The sequence below is a fragment of the Pelophylax lessonae genome (assembly GCF_965119305.1).
Source record: "Pelophylax lessonae genome assembly, chromosome: 5".
Taxonomy (NCBI): Eukaryota; Metazoa; Chordata; class Amphibia; order Anura; family Ranidae; genus Pelophylax; species Pelophylax lessonae.
Window position 1 is genome coordinate 215,719,113 of NC_138772.1, and position 18,587 is coordinate 215,737,699.

General features: G+C 38.9%; 1 protein-coding gene across 1 annotated transcript in view; it reads right to left on the reverse strand.

The window, feature by feature from the left end:
• The window catches only part of ITGA9 (integrin subunit alpha 9), a 578,355-nt gene that overhangs the window by 330,127 nt on the left and 229,641 nt on the right, over positions 1 to 18,587 (reverse strand). Inside the window, exons 14-15 of the mRNA XM_082257332.1 lie at positions 12,178 to 12,332; positions 7,396 to 7,556 (exon numbers count right to left, since the gene is read on the reverse strand). Coding sequence (XP_082113458.1) covers positions 7,396 to 7,556; positions 12,178 to 12,332 — 316 coding nt within the window. The remainder of the gene's footprint in view (positions 1 to 7,395; positions 7,557 to 12,177; positions 12,333 to 18,587) is intronic.

The window sequence follows — 18,587 nt, forward strand, 5'->3', positions numbered from 1 at the left end:
TTTTAATTTAGACTTTCTGATTGTGGTATTCATATACTGAACAAAATTATAAACGAAACACTTGTTTTTGCCCAATTTTTATGAGCTGAACTCAAAGATCTAAGAACATCGGGTATTATCCGTGAAGAGAACACCTCTCCAAAGTGCCAGATGCCATTGAATGTGAGCATTTGCCTACTCAAGTCGGTTACAATGACAAACTGCAGTCAGGTCAAGACTCTGATGAGGACGACGAGCATGCAGAAGAGCCTCGCTGAGACAGTTTCTGACAATTTGTGCAGAAATTCTTTGGTTATGCAAACCGATTGTTGCAGTAGCTGTCCGGGTGGCTGGTGTCAGACGATCTTGGAGGTGAAGATGCTGGATGTGGAGGTGCTGGGCTGGTGTGGTTACATGTGGTCTTTGGTTGTGATGCCGGTTGGATGTACAGCCACATTCTCTGAAACGCCTTTGGAGACGGCTTAGGGTAGAGAAATGAACATTCCATTCATGGGCAACAACTCTGGTGGACATTCCTGCAGTCAGCATGCCAATTGCACGATCCCTCAAAATTTGTGACATCTGTGGTATTGTGCTGTGTAATAAAATTGCACAAAGTGGCCTTTTATTGTGGCCAGCCTAAGGCAAACCTGTGCAATAATCATGCTGTCTAATCAGCATCTTGATATGCCACACCTGTGAGGTGGATGGATTATCTCGGCAAAGGAGAAGAGCTCACTAACACAGATATAGACAGATTTGTGAACAATATTCGAGAGAAATAGGCCTTTTGTGTATATAGAAAAAGTCCTAGATCTTTGAGTTCAGCTCATGAAAAATGGGGGCAAAAACAAAAGTGTTGCGTTTATAATGTTGTTCAGTGGATATCTACATTTGGAGACCAAATATTAGTACGGGGACCATCATGGTTATGAAAGGTTGTTTGTAACTCTGTAATATCCAAAGGGTTTAAGGCATGTTTATACTTGTTTTAAAATCTCTTCATGCAAACACATTTTATGATGACTTTTTCATCCTTTCGCAGTACGATAATCATGGTAGGAGGTGAGAAGGACACAACTCTCTGAGGGTGTCAAACATTGGAATGCCATTCAGCAGCTCCTCTATTTCAAGAAAAGACACCATAAAGTGGTTTTAAACTCTCACATATACAGAGATTAAACAAATCCTCCTACATAGGATTTACCTGATTACCTGCAGTCCTCTCTTTCCTACACCCCTTCAAAAGGGCAGAATATTGTTAAAATTGTTCTTCATCTGTCTGGAGCACAGAGGAGGGGGTGGAGAGCTGCAGTTACAGTGTGTGAAAGCTGATTGTAGGAAATAAACACACCCCCTTCCCACAGCACAACTCTGTTGTGAATAGACCAGCTGTATGCCGAACTCCCTTTTCCGACACAAATTGTATGTCATTTGTTGGGTAAAACTTCTCAGAAGTGACTCATGCTGATAAGAAAGGAGAACGAAGCACCATAGAGAAATGACACTTAGAGCTTTGAAAAAAGATAAGTAAACACTACAGGTATATGTGCTTTCCTTAGATTTCAGATTTCATGACTTTAAAGTGACACTGTTTTCTGATGGCCTCCTCCCACTCCCAAAGCAAAATATACAATGTACAGTATCTCACAAAAGTGAGTACACCCCTCACATTTTTGTAAATATTTTATTACAGTATATCTTTTCATGTGACAACACTGAAGAAATGACACTTTGCTACAATTTAAAGTAGTGAGTGTACAGCTTGTATAACAGTGTAAATTTGCTGTCCCCTCAAAATAACTCAACACGCAGCCATTAATGTCTAAACCGCTGGCAACAAAAGTGAGTACACCCCTAAGTGGAAATGTCCAAATTGAGCCCAATTAGCCATTTTGCCTCATCAATGTCATGGGGTGTGTTAGTGTTACAAGGTCTCAGGTGTGAATGGGGAGCAGGTGTGTTAAATTTGGTGTTATCACTCTCACTCTCTCATACTGGTCACTGGAAGTTTGACCTGGCACCTCATGGCTAAGAACTCTCTGAGGATCTGAAAAAAAAAAATTGTTGCTCTAAATAAAGGTGGCCTAGGCTATAAGAAGATTGCCAAGACCCTGAAATGGAGCTCCAGCACGGGGGCCATGGCCATACAGCGGGTGGACAGGACAGGACAGTTACCAGGACAGGTTCCACTCAGGACAAGCCTCACTTCTAAGGATGATGCACAAAAAGCCCACAAACAGTTTGCTAAGGTCAAGCAGACTAAGAACATAGATTACTGGAACCATGTCCTGTGGTCTGATGAGACCAAGAAAAACTTTTTTGGTTCAGATGGTGTCAAGTGTGTATGGCGGCAACCAGGTAAGAAGTACAAAGACAAGTGTGTCTTGCCTACAGTCAAGCATGGTGATGGGAGTGTCATGGTCTGGGGCTGCATGAGTGCTGCTGGCACTTGGGAGCTACACTTCATTGAGGGGCCATGAATGCCAACATTTACTGTGACTTACTGAAGCAGAGCATGATCCCCTCCCCTCAGAGACTGGGCGGCAGGGCAGTATTCCAACATAACGACCCCAAACACACCTCCAAGACAGCCACTGCCTTGCTACAGAAACTGAGCGTAAAGGGGGTGGACTGGCCAAGCATGTCTCCAGACCTAAACACTATTGAGTATCTGTGGGGCATCTTCAAATGGAAGGTGGAGGAGTGCAAGGTCTCTAACATCCACCAGCTCTGTGATGCTGTCATGGAAGAGTGGAAGAGGACTCCAGTGGCAACCTGTGAAGCTCTGGTGAACTCCATGCCCAAGAGGGTTAAGGCAGTGCTGGAAAATAATGATGGTCACACAAAATATTGATACTTTGGGCCCAATTTGGACATTTTGACTTAGGCGTGTACTCAATTTTGTTGCCAGCGGTTTAGACAAGTAATGGCTGTGTGTTGATTTATTTTGAGGGGACAGAAAATTTACACTGTTATACAAGCTGTACACTCACTACTTTACATTGTAGCAAAGTGTAATTTCTTCATTGTTGTCACAGAAAAATATATACAAAAATATTTACAAAAATGTGAGGGGTGTACTCACTTTTGTGAGATACTGTATAAATATTGCATTATAGTATATACTATATTTTGGTGAGGTTTGAGTTGAGTTGAAATGGATTCTGTAGATTTTGTGAGGTTGGCAGTAATGTTTAACGTACCCTTACAATTCCATCTCTGTTCCTTTAGTGTTGTTGAAAATTTTCCACCATAGCCTCCAGGAACACCTCTATACTGTTAAAGAAAATCATTTGTCACTTCATTACCTTTTATGGAGTCAACCACTGAATCTGGAGCAGTACCTTTACGCATTCCTTGATCATTCAGATCTGTAGTATAGCTTATAGCATGGCTGCCAATGTTACAATACACTTTCCAGCAACACTGCTGTTGTGCAGGGTATGTCATGAATACATTACTCACAGCTCCATTCATCAGACTGAATATAAATGGGTTATTTTTGTGAAATAATGTTTCTTTCCCATAAATCCTAAGAATTCCAGGGAAAACAAAAATGATTAAATATAAAATTGTTGGAGGAAACATGAGAACCTAGAAATTCACAAAAATATTGGGAGAGCTTTAAATTTCTGTGTAGATTTGTACCCAGGTAAGAACTGAACAATGCTGCAATGCATCTTAGCTAATCACAAAGTCACTGTGCAGCCTAAGGTATTTGTGCAGAAGATCTGAACCAAATAAGTTTATCTTGGCCTCATCAGACCACAGGACATGGTTCCAGTAATCCATGTCCTTAGTCTTCTTGTCTTCAGCAAACTGTTTGCGGGCTTTCGTGTGCATCATCTTTGGAAAAGGCATCCATGCTGACCAATTTGATGCAGTATGTGGCGTATGGTCAGAACACTGACAGGCTGACCCCCCCCCCCCACCCCTTCAACCTCTGCAACAATGCTGGCAGCACTCATACGTCTATTTCCCAAAGACAACCTCTGCATATGATGCTCAGCACGTGCACTCAAGTTCTTTGGTTGACCATAACAAGGCCTGTTCTGAGTGGAATCTGTCCTGTTAAACCGCTGTATGGTCTTGGCCACCGTGCTGCAGCTCAGTTTCAGGGTCTTGGCAATCTTCTTATAGCCTTGACCATCTTTATGTAGAACAACAACTCTTTTATTCAGATCCTCAGAGAGTTCATTTGCCCTGAGGTTTCATGTTGAACTTGCAGTAACCAGTTTGAGAGAGTGAGAGCGATAACACCAAATTTACCACACCTGCTCCCCATTCACACCTGAGACCCTGTAACACGAATGAGTCACATGACCCCGGGTAGGAAAAATGGTTAATTGGGCCCAATTTGGACATTTTGACTTAGGGGTGTACTCACTTTTATTGCTAGCGGTTTAGACATTCATTACTGTGTGTTGAGGTATTTTGAGGGGACAGCAAATTTACACAATTATGTTATGTTATGTTATGTTATACAAGCTGTATACTTACTACTTTACATTGTAGCAAAGTGTAATTTCTTCAGCGTTGTCACATGAAAAGATATAATAAAATATTTACAAAAATGTGAGGGGTGTACTCACTTTTGTGAGATACTGCACATATTTACATACAGTGTCAAACTGGCCATTAAGGAACAGGGTCTGTTGACCTACCATTACACCCTGTACAGGGCTTGATGCAAATAAAGCATAGGATAGTTTTATTTTATTTTATTTTATTTATTAGGCGTATTTGTGAAACAGCTTGGAAGGAATTGCAGCTAAGTATTATAATTCTCGATTGAATCCTATTGAGTTTATTGTGTGTGTCCATACTGCCTTTTCTATCCATGAATGTCAAGATTAATGCAACCAAAAAAGCTTAAAAACAAGAAAAAGCATCTCAAATCACATATTACATGAAATGTGTCTACTTTATTTAATAAATGCATTCAGGCATCCATACGAGTTTGTTAGACTGATGGTGATAGGTTGGCTGACAGAATCAGTATGGCTTCCACCAGTGAAGACTGCTATATGGTTCTGATGGTGAAGTCAAAAATCTGATGTAGGAAGAAGAGATTGTACTGCAACAGCTTGCATAAAGTTATAGTTGGCCAAACAAGTAGCCACCAATGTGAAACTTATTTCAACAGCATATACAAATCTTACCAATTCCTTTTGGAATTTTAAAGCTGTCACTCTTACATTCAAAGACCGGTACGGTCACTGAATCAGTAGTATAAATATCCAAGGCAATTTTTTCCTAACAGCATACAAATTATTATAATACATCTCAACAGGAAAATCTGGAAACTCTCCAGGGTCTGTTTTCAATGGTCAATTGGATTTGCCTTCTCTCTCCTATTAAGAAAAGTATTATAGCTCAATCTATGCCAGTAATTTGACAAGCCCTCACCAATTACACACCCGAAGAACCTAATCTGTTGATTATACAAAGCCAAGATCTTAACACTCAAATCTCTAAGGTCTGCCAGATAGCTACAAATATACAACAGCTCCGTACAATATCAAAACTTGGCAAATCGTTTGCTTTTTATTTCATATGTCCAACTTGGAGGAGTACATTAATGTACACAAACAATAAAAGAACAAGTATACACAGGCTACCTGAAGCCACCCGAAGGCATGACTGCATCTGGTAATACTCAATATTAGTTACATAGTTACATAGTTACATAGTAGGTGAGGTTGAATAAAGACAATAGTCCATCCAGTTCAACCTGTGTAGGTGTGTGTGACTGTAATCATCTAACATAGCCCTTTATCTCCTGATCCTTGAGATGTAAGTGTAAGTATTACCCCCAGTAAACCCTTATCCACTTCTTATAAGATTCAATGAACCCCACCAACTTCCAAGGTGTACATTTTCAGGTTTTTTTAGTGTAGTGAAAAGTATGTCAATAGAAAAAAGGCCAAATCAGTTACTTTGCATTGCACTCAGCAAAAAAAGTATGTGTACACTTTGGGACTGCTGCTCCCACAGATATAAAATACAGGTGGGAGCACTGCAGGACACATATGGATTCTGTTGATCTACGTAAGTGGGTTTCTAAAATGAATCAAAGCCTTAGTATTGCATACATATTATGCATGCAACACAAACAGATTCAATAGAAACACAACCGTTTTTTTATATACTGTATTTTTTCTGAATAAATATGTTTTTTTTTTTTTTTTTAATTATGCTGTCTACAGAGCTGTATTTTTTCATTTCCAGTATTTAACTATGAAAGAAAGAAACTTAATCAGTAGACCCAAAGAGCATATCACAGCCAAGAAGAAACACATGCATGATTCAAATTTCTGTTATCATCCGGCAATTAGAATTACAACTGACAGTTGTGAGAAAAAGTTGTGAGGTTTAAGGAAAAAGCTTAAAGTGTGATCTTTATTTACCATCATATCTGAAACTAATTGTTGGTTTAAACAAGCAAGGTCTGTGCAGTACCTAAAAAGGTATTTAGACTTATCTGTGTACAGAAAACTGTTTCAGTGTATATATCTATATCTCTATCTATCTATCTATCTATCTATCTATCTATCTATCTATCTATCTATCTATCTATCTATCTATCTATCTATCTATCTATCTATCTATCTATCTATCTATCTATCTATCTATCTATCTATCTATCTATCTATCTATCTATCTATCTATCTATCTATCTATCTATCTATCTATCTATCTATCTATCTATCTATCTATCTATCTATCTATCTATCTATCTATCTATCTATCTATCCTAAATTACATGCTTCAGATCAAACAAGAGCATTGTATTTGGATTAAGGTCAGATCTGGACCATACCAAAGCACAAAATCAAGTAAGGCCAAACTGACTGCAGCACCAGGGAAATTAATGAATTCAGAGGAAAAATAATAACAGCCATTGTTTTCTGATTTGGTAAATATGTAAACCGAATCTATGGCAGAAATCCAAATTCAATAGTTTTATCTGTACTCCACTTCTTAAAGACACTTAGGCCTCTTTCACACGGGCGTTCCGTATGTCCGTATATCACCCCATCCATTTGCAGGTGATATACGGACATAATGCATGTCAATGGGATTGCGGATGTCAGCGGATGACCATCCGCTGACATCCGATTTGCGTCCTTTCAGTTCTGTTCCTATTTTTCTTCCGTTTAAAAAACGGAAAGGACGCAAAATCGGATGTCAGCTGTGTCATCCGCAATCCCATAGACATGCATTATGTCTGTATATCATCTGCAAACGGATGGGATGATATGCGGACATACGGACCGGATGACACAAATGTCATCCGTGTCCGTAAAAAAAAAAAAGTGGCGGAGCAGATCGCAATACGGTCCGCTCCATGTGAAAGAGGCCTTAAACTGTAACAGTATTTTTCAAAAATGAAACAAACAAATGGCTTACCTTTACATGTGCTAAATACTGGTCACATTTCTCTTTCATGTGGGTGAGCTGTATCTTCTCACTAATATGAGCAACTGTTTCCCCTGATGAAACCAAGAACACCCTGGGTTGTTGACTTTTCTCTCTCTTCTCAACATCAGCAGTCAAATTGTATGTTAAACCTGCAAGATACAGTCATTCATGAGAAAGTGACCATACAACAAATGTATCTACAGGTGAAGGCTAGGCCTGAGTACCGCCAGTCTATACCAAGCCATTCCAAGGAGTTTGGTATTTTGTGATTGCTGTGATTTGATCATTGCGGCAATCACATGCTATTGTTTACATGCCTGATCACTTCCCTTTTTCCTACAACAGAGGAAGGAGAGATATCGTAGTAACTTATGAATGCGAAATGAACGAATGACTCTGCAGCAGAGACTGCTGATCCTTTCATAAATTTTCACCAACCGCAAAAAAAGGTTAACACCTTTTATCACCCTCCTCTCCTGTACATTTGATCACCAGCCTGTCACTTTAAGTAACTATGTATTAACCCCTTCACCTCCTTTATCACACACATCAGCACATGAATCCCTTCATCTCCTCCCTCTGAGTATGACCTGTGCAATAATGTATTCAGTGCACCATTACCAAGCTTCATATTTTAACCCCCTAAATACCCGCATGTTTATTCATTTTCCAAAAATTGTGGCAAAAAATGAACTCACCTCGGGGTATCTACTTTCCAAAAAAGAGCCATTTTGAGGGTTTTTTGTAGTGCTCTGGCTTTTTTATTTTATGTTTATAACAGAAAATAAGGGAAATATTTTTTTTAAGATATTTCGTCTTTTGTATGTTTTATAATAATAAAAAAACTCAGTTGTTATTAACCACTTCTGGACCGGAAGATTTTTCCCCTTACAGTAATGACCAGGCCCTATTTTGCGATTTGGCACTGCATTACTTTAACTGACAATTGCGCGGTCATGCGACGCTGTACCCAAATAAAATTGATGTCCTTTTTTTCCCACAAATAGAGCTTTCTTTTGGTGGTATTTGATCACCTCTGTGATTTTAATTTTTTTGTGCTATAAACAAAAAAATGCAACAATTCTGAAAAAAAATATTTTTCACTTTCTGCTATACAACATTCCCAAAATAAAAAAATTCAAATCAAATTTTTTTAACATTGTAGGCCAATTTGTTTTCTGCTACATATTTTTGGTAAAAAAAAATTGCAATAAACGTATTTTGATTGGTTTATGCAAAAGTTATTGCATCTACAAACTACGGGAAAGATGTCATTTTTTTTATTTTTTGTAGTAATGGCGGGGCCAGGGCGCGGTTCCATGTCTGAATGGACACAGGGAGCTGCGGCTTGGCTCAGGTGCTCCCATAGCTAGCTGCTTGCAGTAGGGGAACTCAAATGGAGGGAGGAGCCAACAGCCTCGAAGAGGGACCCAAGAAGAGGAGGATCGGGGCTGCTCTGTGCAAAACCATTACACAGAGCAGGTAAGTATAACATGTTTGTTATTTTTAACACACAAAAAAAAAATGTGAGTTTACAAACACTTTAAATATCACCAAAAGAATGTTTTACAGCACTAAAAAGAAGCCTGGTAATGAAGGGATATTGCGTGCTCCTCTCTAGCCCCCGACATTATTGATTTTCTATTGTTGCTATCAATGATAGGATTAGATTTACCCCTGGCAAAAATCAATAAGCATGTATAATTTGCTAGAAGAAAAGATTGTCATCTTTCCAGAACTCCGTTCAATTCAAATCCTGCATTAGGTAACACAGTGAAAAAAAAACAACTAAAGAAATAAAAGCAAACTTTCTTCTTTCACACTTATATGCATCTAAAAATATATTTCTAACTATGTGATTTTTTCCCGCAGAATACGGGCCTCCATTTGTAAAGCAATCTGCAAAGTAAAATAAGTCCACAAACGGCAAACACTATTACATAACCATCAGCCATTTACAGGACAGTTACAATCAATAAAAATGCTTTTGAAGGTCACAGTCAGGTTATCGTAACTGAAGCCACTAAAATAAACAGTCCATAAACTCTGACTTGTGGGCAAAATATTTACACTGTAAACTGATCCATCCTGTAACTGCATAAACTCAATAAACTGACAGTGTCAGATAACTCCAGGCTTGTGGGCAGATGAAAGTAATCTGAAGGTAGTTATACATACACACAACATCATTTCACAAAACAAAGAGAGAAAACAAAAAAAAAAAAAGCATTAAAAAAATATAGAGAAAAAAAAGCATTAAAAAAAAAAACATAAAAATTGTTGTACCTATGTACATATCCCAGGATAGAAAACAAAAATGTGGATTTTGCCTTTTAACGTTTGGTCCAACACTTAAAAAAAACATTTAGTACAGTGGAAAAAAATCAAAAAGTCCCCTAGTCTAAACAAACACTTGGTAAAGTTTATAATGGCAAACCTTTTGATTACCCTAAATAGAATAAATAGAAATTCCAGACAAAACTTATTTTCTTTTTTTCCAAAATGTAACTTATTTTCTAGTTTTGGAAAGAATCAAGGTTATATTCTCTGCTATCCTCTCTTATTGCTGCCAGTCACCCCATTGGTGACCTTAAAGCGGAGTTCCACCCTAAAATAAAACTTACCTCCATCTTCATGCCCGGGGTCACCTGAAAAACAAATGGATAATCGCAATTTTTTTTTTTTTTTACTTACCTGGTTTAGAAGAAAATACACTTACCTTACTTCCTCTTCCTCCCCTCGGCGGCCACGGCGATTCGTCACTTCCTGCCTTGCAATGATTCCTGGGAGCTGAACGTCATCGCTCCCAGGAATCAATGCGCCTGCACCGGCCCCGATGTCAGTTCCGGTTCAGGCGCCGTCATACCTTGCTAAACAGCTTCTGGGCATGCCCAGAAGCTGTGCAGGGATGACGCTGCGGCACCGGAAGTGACGGCGGGGCCTGTGCAGTGCATCGTGGGACCAAAGAAGATGGAAGAGGACGGAGAAGAGGATCGCGCTGGCTTCAAGCTGCCCACACCTGAGATGGCAGCGCTGGACAATACTTTTTCAAGGTAAGTATTTCTTCTAAAAGGTAAGTGCAACCCGGGACAGATCAGAGGCTAGCCATTGTGGAATGTACTAGGCCTGACTGTCCCGGGGGTATTTTTATTAAAAAAAAGTATTCCCAGGGTGGAACTCCGCTTTAACTTTGGCTTTTTTTTGTCACCAGGACGGAAAATGACAAGATATCTAATGTTATCAGTACAGGAGTACCGGTAATATCTTTAAATGGGGAAAATGATCCGCTGACACGTTTACCCACACTTTTATTTCCTATTGTGTAACTGGGATGATAAATAAAATCCCCTTAAAGCAGACTTTCCCTCCTCCTCAAATCTATAAAGCCCAGGTGCATGCAGCTCTGCATGTTGATCTATGAAAAATCATCAAATCATAATAGTCTTTTAAGTCACTTCCTGGTATTCAGAGGCACTGGTGACATAGCCAGTACCTCACAGCTGCCCCCTGGGAAGGCTATATCACCAGTACCTTCCACTGAGATCTTGTAAACTGCATGATCTTGCAAGATTTTGCAAAATCTCATGACATCTCATGACATCTCAGGGCAGGGTGGCATGTTTTAAAATATTTTTGTTTATACATTGGCATGGCTTCAGCCACGTCATTATCAGCTGGCATAATCAGGCCCTTGTTGCTAATACCATGGCAACATATGAATGCAAGATCTGATGCAGATTTGGCACAGAGAACAATGAAGAAGAAACCAGCCATTACTTTTTTTTTTTTTTTTGGTGGTGTAGAATGCAGATAGAGGACAGGAAAACCATTCGAGAAAGAAGCATGTTACAATAGGTAGGTCTACTTTTTTAGATTTTTTTTAATGTTGGCACTTTTTTTACTTTACTGGAGAAACACAGCAATAAAAATCTATTTTAACGCTTTCTCATCATGTCCAAAATTAGAAAAAATTGGAATACTATCTTCATTAAATTGTTAATCTCGCTCTATATTAACTATATATTATATTATTAATATTTGATGATCATATTTTTGTACATATTTTGTTTTTTTTTAAATAATTACAAATTTTTTGGATCGTTCCAGATTTCAGAACACTTACAATACCCTTACTTTTCACTAGACAAGACCATGGCTCGAAAATCAACACTACATTCCAAACTGCTTGGATCATAAGTCCAGCCCTGGCACTGCCTGTATGGAATCAATGGGGTATACTTATAAAGCAGTAAATGTAACATTCAACAAACATTTACTGCAGGTGAATCTTCCTGGTGCCCATGAGAAATTAAAAGCCGCACTCTGATGACACCACTTTTCGTAAAAACCTTATTCAAAGTAAGCACTCTGGACTTCCCTGTCTGTGAATCATCTTTCTCTCATTTCAACCCTTACAGATTTAATCATAGAGAGTTTCACAAATAAGTTTGGATCCCAACCAAAATCTGAAAAAACAAAAGCTCATCCCTACAGGTGAGGAACAGAGTTTAGACTAGCCTTCCCCTTCAGTAGAGATTACATAAACAAATGCCTCGATTTTTCGTCACATAACTAGTTCTGGAAGGTGTCTGGAGCAGCGTTTTCCTCCTGAAGAGGTATTTCAGACTTTTAACTAATCATTTATGTTATCCACCTCAGCAAGACTGTTAGCACACATTCATTTTAAATTAACATTAGAATATAATTCTGTTTCAAAATAGTGTACAAACAGATAAAAAGAAGGATTTTGCTTTATAACACAAACTTTACCTATTTCTCCAGGAACGTGCTTGCCATAGAACTGGAAACAAACAGTAACGTTGGCACAGTTCACATGTTGTGTACCATCATGGCACTGTAGTGCAGTGATATTAATAGATGGTGGCAGCAATATGGAGACCTTCACGGTAATTACTGGTCTTGTTCTATGGAAATAAAAAAATGAGTCAATGGAGCGACTATTTAGAAGAAACATACATGCACCGAGGTAGCCTCTAATTACAACATATTCAATCCCTATATCCCTAAATCTTCAATATTTACAGTAAATGGAAAAAAAAATGTGTACTATTGATCAAATTTCATGATTTGTGAATTTTCAGTCTTATATATCTTGAATACATTATATATTCAGTAAAAAAGCTGAATCTGAAAAAAGGCTTTTGATATGCCAACAAGTTTGTGATCCAAAATAAACCTCAATTTCAATGACTTGAAGAAACGAAAGGTTAAAGTTGTTGTAACGGCTGAAGGTTTTTTACCTTCATGCATTCTATGCATGAAGGTAAAAAAACGACATTGTGTAGCTCCACCCACAGCCCCTCCTAATACTTATCCAAGACCGCTCTCGATCCAGCGATGTACATGTGACCCGAGGCTCTCCTGGGTCTCTCCCTTCTGAATGGCTGAGATGCAGCAGCAGCCATTGGCTCCCTCTGCTGCCAATCACAGCCAGTGAGGCAGGTGTGGGGGGCAGGGCTGAGCCACGTGTCTATGACTTCATGTGCAATTTGCAGCCCCTAAACTTGAGTTTAGGATTTTTTTGCCAAAGCTGCTAAACTCAACTCCATAAAAGCCTATATGTCAATGTACACATAGGCTTAAAGCAGACTTTAGCAGCTGCTGCGGTTAGATGAGGTTCAACCTCCACCAACTTCCCTCTTCTGAATGCAGAAAAGAATCGCATCTTGGATAGGAACTTTTGACCGCCATCCACGGGAAACATAAAGAATGGCAAAACTGTAGCAAAATCACAATTTGCGTTTTCCTGCACCTGCGGTAAATGTAAGCAGGGTGTACATGAAGCCCTATGGACACAGAGAGCGGCTTGCTATGGGAGGGACTTGGCAAGGGGGAGGGGCCCAGAGCACCAGCGGGGGACCTGAGAAGAGGAGGATCAGGGCTGCTCTGTGCAAAACCACTGCACAGAGCAGGTAAGTATGACATGTTTGGTTTTTTTTAATTAAAAATGTTTCCTTTACAATCACTTTAAGAGCCGGTTCACACTGAGGCGATCTGACTTCGGGGGGGGCGACTTGTGAAGTCGCATGCACCGCTGTGCACCGCAACTTCGACGCGACTTGCAGGGACTTCACATAATGGAAGTCTATGTAAGTCGCTCCGAGGTCGCCCCAAAGTAGTACAGGACCCTTTTTCTAAGTCAGAGCGACTTGTGTCGCTCCTATTAGAACGGGTCCTGTACTACTCAATGGACCGTGACATACCGCGACTTGTGAGGCTGACAAGTCGCCTGACAAGTCGCGCTAGTGTGAATGGGCTCTTAGGATGTGGAATATTTTCAAAAATCTGTGGTTAACTTAAAAAACACAAAGAGCGTGCAGGACAACATAAAAAGAGTTTTGAGCTAGAAGCATTACAAGAAAGAGTGAGAAAACATTTTCAAAACAGATTTGGTGGCTGTGAAATTTGTGAAGGGGGGATGTTATTAGGAATCGGGGAAATGGTACTGGCATATTTTATGTTCTTGTTTCTCAATCTATTAAATTTAATACATGATAAATCTAAACTGACATTTAAAGAAATATGTATGAAGAAAAAATATTACTGATTTTTTCAAATGTAACATTGACCTGCTGGAGGTTCCTTAACTACATGTACTAAAGGCAGCATTGTCATCAGGTGAAGAAGTTAGGAATATTCCCTCAAGTGGGCCAAAAGTACCAAAAAAATCCAACAGAAGATCCAAGCCTTCCCTAATCCATCTAAAACTAAAACCATTGCTCGCATTCCACGTTAAGTGTCTTCTCTATGGAGGCTGTGTTAACAGGTTCTGTTGAAAAGATGAATAAAATATTCAAAAGTGCCTAACCTGTTCCATAAAATTGTTTGTACTAAAAGTCTACATTTTTTTTAAAGAATTAAGGCATTTGTTCAGATTTCACATACAATGACCTTGGGCTTCTACATAACAAGGAGGGGTTAAGGGTTGGTGATTCAGTGACAGATAGCTTGGCCATCTTCCAAGTGTTCTCACCCCAGAGAATATAGATGCCTAATGAAACTCAATTTCAGTAATTGTTTGCTTGTACAGCATAGGCAGGAAAATTACAAAAATTACAAAAGTCAGATTTGCTACAGTAATCTCGAGAGTACGGCTAATGCAATTCATGGCCTCTCTACAAACGTTAAACTCCCTGGGTCTGAAAATGTAAGGAAAATCAAATTGAGCATGTCTGATGGGCAAAGCTTAAACAAAGTACAGTTCAAAAGGGGAATAAAAAGCTTTCTAGTGTGTTCAGCACAAGGGATTTAGAGTTTCTTTAAACAAAGAGATCGTAAAGGCCATGGTTTTCAATTTTTAAATAAAATGGAGTCTGTTAAGTTGGAAATATCCTTTTTAAATTATTTATCATTAGATAAACGCAATCTATACATTTTCTGGATTCAAAGATTTCGAGAAAATAAGTACCGAAATTATTATGTCAATGTATGTTGAGACATTTTCGTCATTCAAGTATTGAGACATTTTCATCTCAATACTTCAGGCTTACATCCCATTGCAAATTGTTATTTGAATCTTGAGAGTGTCACTAAAAGAAAAAAAATTGCTGTACCAAAGTTTTTCAAATTGGGACTCAACTTTAACAGGATGGTTTTGGAGCCTGCTGCAGGAATGTGCAGTTTAATAAAATAATTATGGAATCGTACATTAGCATAAGCGGTGTGGCCACCTCTTAAAGTGAAGCTTTTCAAAAGGATTGCTAATTCCTGTTATAGCCAAGGCTCTCATGCAGCCCTGAATGCTGCTATCACCTGATGTCTGGAATGGGTGCAAATTCTATAGAGGCAAATAACTGTTTGTTGCTCCAAAAGTCTTCTCCTGCAGAACTAGCACCACTTCTCAGAGTTAACCAATAGCAGCCAACTGCTGGATAGGAACCTCTGTAACGACCATTCTGACAGGTTTACTTTAATACAAAGGTAGCCACCAGAGATCAGCATACTATAGAATTTATTTACTAAAGGAAACTAGGCTGCTTTTTTTGCAAGTTGCACTTTGCAAGGGAATTTTCCCCAGAACTTAGTGAATGTAGAAAATTTCACCTTGCAAAGAGCACCCAATCACATGCAAGGAAATCTTTAAAAAAAATGCATTTTTGCATTGATTTGATAATGAAAGTCATCAGAACTCCACCTAATTCAATTTAGTTCAGTTCAGGGGCTAATCCCCATGCAAAATGCATCCTCCCTTGCAGAGTGAACAGTCTATTTACGTTTAGTAAATCATCCCCTATATCTGTAGGTGTCCACACACGTACTAGTTATCTGCAAAGTAAGGAAGGCTCCACACCTAATTTATCAATACATGGGCATAGGCCACTTCTAATGTCTCTGTTATCTGACGATATTGTTTGGAAAACCTGGAAAATCTGTGTCTACCCTTTCAAAAAGTAATATTTCTTGTATGTAGTAGGGGGTATATGATATCAATGTACAAATACTGTACTGGCAACCCTAGCATATGGAAAAACCTATTCAGAGAAAGGAAATACAATAAGACACGTGGCCACTCACTAAAACTAGAGGAAAGGCGGTTTAACCTTAAAATACGCAGGGGGTTCTTCACTGTAAGAGCAGTAAGGATGTGGAATTCTCTTCCGCAAACAGTCGTATCAACAGGGAGCATTGATAGTTTCAAAAAACGATTAGATGGGCACCTTAAAGACCACAACATACAGGGGTATGCAATGTGCGGTTAACAGTAGACACACACACACATCATAGGTTGAACTGGATGGACTGATGTCTTTTTTCAATCTCACTAACTATGTAACTACTATGTAACTATGTAGTGCTAAATATTTCACTTTGCTTTAGGAGCAACAGGGAGCTATGGGAAACATAAGTGAACCTAATGGGATCAGATCCAGGCAAAACAATCAAGACAACATAGGTTAAGGCAAGAGGTATTGCTTTACCAAATCAGCTCAACAGAATCATAGTACACCATTTGTTATTGTCTTGGGAATTGTTGTACTATGAATTTTAATTGTAATCCCTGTGGTCCTTTTACACAAAAAAAAGAAAACAGCTATACACTGGTATGCATAGAGCCTCAATCTACAATAGGACAATGTAAGATAAGCAAATTTACAGGATGCCAGCGGTGTATTTCTGGAGGTCACTATGCTTGACCTCTGATAGGGGACAAGAATTCCCACTAATATCTTTAACTGGACTTATGTCAAATTTAGCGGCTCAGCAAGGGGAATGCACACAGTAACAAAAAAAAAAACACTGAATGATAAATACTTCCAAATTTGACATTTACTAAAGCACCTGTGGCAAATAACACCAGACCAGTTTCTGATAAATTAGGCTTACTGCCTTTCCAGTTTTGAATCATCCAATATTTGAAATAATAGACACATTCACTTGCTATACTGACTACAGCTTCCAGAGCAGGCATATGAAAGTACAAATTAGACAGAAACATTTGGTTGGCTTCCAAGTTAAATCTAAATTTTCTTGGGCTGTCCCTTTAGTGAACCTTTCCTTGTGATATTAACCTAACCTTGGTTTGCACTGCATCTGATTTTGTATCAGTATTTGAGTGCGACAGTGAAGTTTGTGAAAGCACATGGAAAATCATGAGATGCACCATGGGGAATGCTTTTGAGTCCAAAAGTAATCTTTAATCAGTGTCAAACACTATAGTCCAACTTGAATTCGTAATGGAAGAGACAGGGGCTTATAGTGAGCTCAGATTTATGTATAGTCAAAAATATTAGGATCTACACTATACTGAAATATTGTTACTAATGAAAGATTTTAGGATTCTTGATATCTCATTGTCCATATACAGTGTATTTACAGTATATATACACAAATAAATTGTATATATATATATATATATATATATATATATATATATATATATACACACACACATACAGTATTACAGGTATTTCTGTAGCAGCAACAATTTACCCATCGCTTTACATATATATTGCACATTCACATCAGTCCCTGCCCTCAATCTAAAGTCCCTAACGCACATTCATGCATAAATATACTAGAGCCAATTGTAGACGGGAGCCAATTAACCTACCAGCATATCTTTGGAGTGTTGTAAACATGCAAACTCCAGGCAGGTAGTGTCATGTTTGGGATTTGAACTGATGATGCTGCCAGGTGGAGGCGTTAACCACTTTACCTCCGCTCACATGGAGGCTACTGCGGCACTTTGCCACGATCCCGTCCAGCGACGTAGACCTACGTCGCTGGACTCCTCCCCCTGTAGGCGGCGCTGTTTTCAGTCACAGCGGGAGTCGGGCCAGGGGAGGAGCAGCGGCGATCGCCGATTGAAGCACATAGTGGTGAACACTAGTTAAGGAAGCAGTGGTTTGGATATGTGAATACAAGCCTGCTTTTTATGAAAGATTGAACATATGCAAGCAAATTCATACCAAAGGACACTTTATGGACTGATGCATTGTTTGTTTTGTTTTGATAATGTTATATATGGTTTGATATGATATGCTGATTCTGAAAATTGCTATTCAAACAGACTTAAAGGAATGCTAGCACTTAAGCATTTGGGATCGCGGCACGACTTTTGAATATAATCTCTGTTTCCTATCCCTGCAAAGCAGCGATAAGAAACAAAGTGACCTGTCAGTAAAAGCAGCACACATTACACATAGTTAGGCACACATTTGATCACCCTAGATGTTACCTCCTTCCCAGCCAGTCATTTAGTGTCAGATTACCCACCGCGCTATCGCAGTGCCATAGGAAGTAGCTGATCACTGACATTACAATATATATATATATATATATATATATATATACATATACATATACAGTGGGTACGGAAAGTATTCAGACCCCCTTAAATTTTTCACTCTTTCTCACTGTTATATTGCAGCCATTTGCTAAAATCATTTAAGTTCATTCTTCTTCCTCATGAATGTACACATAGCACCCCATACTGACAGAAAAACACAGAATTGTTGACATTGTTGCAGATTTATTAAAAAAGAAAAACTGAAATATCACATGGTCCTAAGTATTCAGACCCTTTGCTGTGACACTCATATTTAACTCAGGTGCTTTCCATTTCTTCTGATCATCCTTGAGATGGTTCTACACCTTCATTTGAGTCCAGCTGTGTTTGATTATACTGATTGGACTTGATTAGGAAAGCCACACACCTG